Genomic DNA, 4,494 nt, shown 5'->3' with positions numbered 1-4,494 from the left:
GAACTTGGACAGATGAAGCTGAGAAAGGTGGCGCTGCTTTAATAGAATTGGCAAGAGATAGATCAGCTTGGCGGAAGATGACCTCCGACGTCTGCTTCAGATATGGAACTACATGAGATGAGACATACATCCAGCCCTTGAACAGCTTCGAACTTCACGTTTTTATAAATGAAAATGATCAAAATAGTTATCTCGGTGGTGAATGTTATAAATAGATTTATATAATTTGTCGGTAATAATATCAAGTGTCCTTAGAATTTTTTTGACTTTGCCCCATATTGTTTAATCACAAACTGCATTTGAAACGGACGAGTCGCCTATTAACTCACTCAATCCTAGAGATTTTCGCTACTTTTCAAAATTGGAAAAAAATGTATGAAAAATTAGCATGTACATAGTTTTATTCAACTATCATTAACATGTAAAAACTAAAAATATTAGGTTTGATACTACGCCTAAAATTTGTCTCATAAAAACGTCATAAATGGGCATGGGGTAAAAAGTAACCCCTGGTATACTACGGATATAGTGGTGTTAGGGTTGAGTGAGTTAAATTACTGAAATTTAAATGTGTTTAAAATCAAAATGTCTTTAAATTAAAACTTTGAGTTTTAAATTATTTTTTTTTTTACCTTTTCAACTTTGGCATGTAGATACACCGTGGTGGTTGTTTCATATGAAAGTTATCTGGCATGCACCAGATATGAACCATAGATAACATTTAAAAAATTTTTTAAAAGTCAATTATCCCCATTCCACTACATTTCAATGGCTTGTAAGGGGTTGTTTTAATAAACTTTACATTCATGGAAAGGCATCCTTATTAATATAGCCAATTTTGTGTTTCAATTTTTCATTATATTATCTATTATTCTTATTATTATTATATTTAAAATTATTGTACCCGCATACAACATTGATATAAAGCCCATCTGCAACCATGGTATGTAGCACTCTTTGCATTTTTTGTTTACATATGTTTTAAGTTTTAAATTTGAAATTTATTTATGGGTGTGTTATACTCCGGTATTTTTTCTTTTCTTTTGGCCTTTAATTTTAGGCAAAGAGCAAAAAGTATTTTTTTGGTTTTTTTGGGGGGTTTTTTAATTCTAATTTTTTTGGGTTTTTTTGTTTTGTTAGTTTTTTAATGTTTTTGTTGTTTTGTTCGGTTATTTTGTCTTGTTTTGTTCTGTTTTGTTTTTGTTTTGTTTGTTTTTTTGTTTTGTTTTTTGTTTTGAAAAAAAAGGAGCGGGGTCTTTTGTTTTTTGTGTTGCTTTGTTTTTCGGTTTGTTTGTTGTTTTGCTTGTTGCTTTGTTTTTATTTTATGTTTTTTTTTTGTTTGTTTTTTTTTTGTCTTTTGGAGTGGGTGGGTGTTGGTGTTTTTATTTTTTTATTTCTTTTCTTTCTTTTTTTTTGTTTGTTTTTGTTGTTGTTGTTTTCTTTTTATATTAAATCAAAATGGTTTCGCCTTTCAATGGTACTCGCTTCTTTAAAAGTTTAAGCTGTTTTGCTTTTATTTGTGTTCTTTATTGTTGTTGTTTTGTTGGGGTTTTTTTTTGGGGGGGGGGCTGTTGTTTTATTTTATTTTTTTTTGATGTTTTTTTTTTTTTTGTATTTTGTTGTGTTTTTTTTCTTATTCTTTTATTATCATATCATACTGTAATAGCTATATGAACAAATCCTTATTCTCCCCTTAATGACTGCTTTTATTTATTTTTCTTTTACTTTCTATAACTTCATTTTCTTTATCGTTATTCTCTGGTACTAGGCCATAAAGCTTTCGACGCGCTGCTAGCAGACTGACCAAAGTTGAGTCCACGGGTAACAAGCAACCTTGTTTCTGTCGGGAGAAATTTAACAGCGCCTTTAACAGCGCTCCTTGGTTTATTGTGCGTGTTAACTTGGCTTGGGACACTTTGTATATCTCTTTGAGCACATTCATTGGATGTAATAGCTCAATTTGGGGAGGGTGTCCTTTTTGTTTTTGGTATCCTTGGGAGGGGGTGGGTTGTTTTGTGTTGTTTTTTTATTTTGTTTTTTTTTTTTTTTTGGGGGGGGGGGGGGGCGTTGTTTGTTTAAATTTGGGGGGGGGGGGTATGGGTTCTGTTGATTTGTTTGTTTGTTTTTATTGGGAGGGTGTTTGTTTTGATTTGTTTTTGTTTTTTGTGTGTTTGTGTTGGGGGTTTTTTTGTGTGTTTTTTGTTGCTTTTATATTGGGGGGGGGGGGTGCAATTTTTACAACATCGCCCAATTGTGCTCAGTGTGGAAACGATCGGAAAGCGCATGGCATTGGAACACTGAATTCGGAGCAGATGTTTCAAAAAGGTTTTTTTTTTTTTTGTTTTTTTTTTTGCCGAATTGATAACTTGTCATAATAATATTGTAGAGCAGTGTAACTCAAACTGCTTTCTTTTTGTTTTTTGTTTTTCTTTCAAACGATTACTAATAATTTTCAAATTGTTTTTGTTTTTTAATCAACAGCGTGAATGTATCTCTATACATACCGGCCAAGCAGGAGTCCAAATAGGCAATGCATGCTGGGAACTGTATTGTCTTGAACACGGGATCGCAGCCAATGGAATGCTAGCTTCAGATCCAACCTGGGCTCGAGGTGACCAATCGTTCAGCACTTTCTTCAGCGAGACCGACGGTGGCAAGCATGTACCCCGTGCTCTTTTCGTTGACCTAGAACCTTCTGTCATTGACGAGGTACGCACGGGAGCCTATCGTTCTTTATTCCACCCGGAGCAGCTACTAACTGGCACAGAGGATGCTGCAAATAACTTTGCTCGAGGGCATTACACAGTTGGCAAGGAACACATTTCCCAAGCGCTTGATAGCGTCCGAAAACTCACAGAAGCTTCCACGAACCTTCAGGGTTTTCTTGTGTTTCACAGTTTTGGAGGCGGCACCGGATCAGGATTCAGTTCTCTCCTGCTAGAGCGACTCTCGATAGAGTATGGCAAGAAATCCAAATTAGAATTCGCCATTTATCCTGCACCGCATATTTCTACCGCTGTAGTGGAACCATACAACTCTGTCCTGACAGCACGCTCTTTAGAGCATTCGGATTGTACTTTTATGGTTGACAACGAAGCCATTTACGACATTTGTAGACGAAATCTCGATGTTGAAAGACCAACTTACACAAACCTTAATCGTCTTATCGGACAAATTGTATCATCCATAACCGCGTCGCTGCGGTTTGATGGTTCCTTGAATGTGGACCTTAACGAGTTTCAAACTAACTTGGTTCCATATCCACGGATCCACTTTCCAATGGTAAGCTACGCTCCATTACTCACCGTTGAAAAGGCTTGTCGAGAGCAGATATCCGTCCCAGATATCACCAATGCCTGCTTCGAACCCGCCAACCAAATGGTGAAGTGCAATCCCCGTAACGGCAAATACATGGCCTGTTGTCTCTTGTACAGAGGCGACATTGTTCCTAAGGATATCAATGCCGCCATCGCTTCCATCAAAAAGAAGAGATCCATTCAGTTCGTAGATTGGTGTCCCACCGGGTTCAAGGTCGGCATCAACTACCAGCCACCAACCGTCGTGCCGGGGGGGGACCAGGCAGCGACCAAACGGGCCGTGTGTATGTTGAGTAACAACACAGCTATCGCTGAGGCTTGGGCCAGACTGAACCACAAGTTTGACCTCATGTACGCCAAGCGGGCCTTCGTACACTGGTACGTGGGAGAAGGAATGGAGGAAGGGGAGTTTTTTGAAGCTCGTGAGAATTTGGCAGTCCTGGAAAGTGATTACAACGAGGTCGGTATTGAAACTGCGATTGATGAGGAGGAAAATGAAGAGGAGAGTACTAAGGAAAAATATTAAACTGATCTAAAATTGTCCCTTTACACTAATTCAGCTCTCTATAAAACTTTTTAAAAATAAAATAAGCCGTAGAGGCTAACTTTTCTTTTAACAATTTACATATTTATTTGTGAGTACAGAAAACATAGAAAAAATCGTATTGACATGGGGTTAGCCCAGTGTGCACAAGTTTGGAGGTCTGATAGCCGAATGTTGTTGGGGCTTTGTTTTGTTTTGTTTTTTTGTTTGTTTTTTTTTTTTGTTTTTTTTTGTTTGTTTTTTTGTACTTGGTTTCTTTTTTGTTTTTGTTTGTTTTTTTGTTGGGTTTTTTTGGTTGTTTATTTTTTTTTTTTTTTTTTTTTTTTTTTTTTTGGGGGGGGGGGGGGGGGGGTTCTTGGCCAATGACCATAACAATTTGGGATGTCAGACTTGTAAATACAGTATTCGCTAAATTCTATCGCGCTCTCGTGAGAAGCCAAAAAGCGTGCTGGAATCTGAGTGTGCCGAAATTCGATGCTCATGGTAGGTAATCAATACATTCGGTCACCCAGCTCCAACGTGTGTATCGTATTGCGGAGCGTGCTGGAATTCGATGTGGTGGATTCCAGCAGCTACTGTACGTAAGTTACACGTCGGCTGATCCCATCAATTCTTAATCGGTTACCAACATGG

General features: G+C 37.5%; 1 protein-coding gene across 1 annotated transcript; it reads left to right on the top strand.

Moving 5' to 3' along the window:
• The first annotated feature begins 551 nt into the window (after positions 1-551).
• On the top strand, positions 552-4,145 carry LOC144956554 (tubulin alpha chain-like). The gene is made up of 2 exons (XM_078887129.1): positions 552-943; positions 2,482-4,145. Exons 1-2 carry the CDS (start codon positions 941-943, stop codon positions 3,841-3,843), a joined length of 1,365 nt encoding a protein of 454 aa, XP_078743255.1. The 5' UTR covers positions 552-940; the 3' UTR covers positions 3,844-4,145.
• Positions 4,146-4,494: the final 349 nt, after the last annotated feature.

This window comes from Berghia stephanieae, chromosome 11 (assembly GCF_034508935.2).
Source record: "Berghia stephanieae isolate SIO BIC M18660-M18661 chromosome 11, UCSD_Bste_1.3, whole genome shotgun sequence".
NCBI lineage: Eukaryota > Metazoa > Mollusca > Gastropoda > Nudibranchia > Aeolidiidae > Berghia > Berghia stephanieae.
The sequence above is the reverse complement of the archived record's forward strand: the minus strand, read 5'-3'. Positions and strand labels throughout refer to the sequence as shown.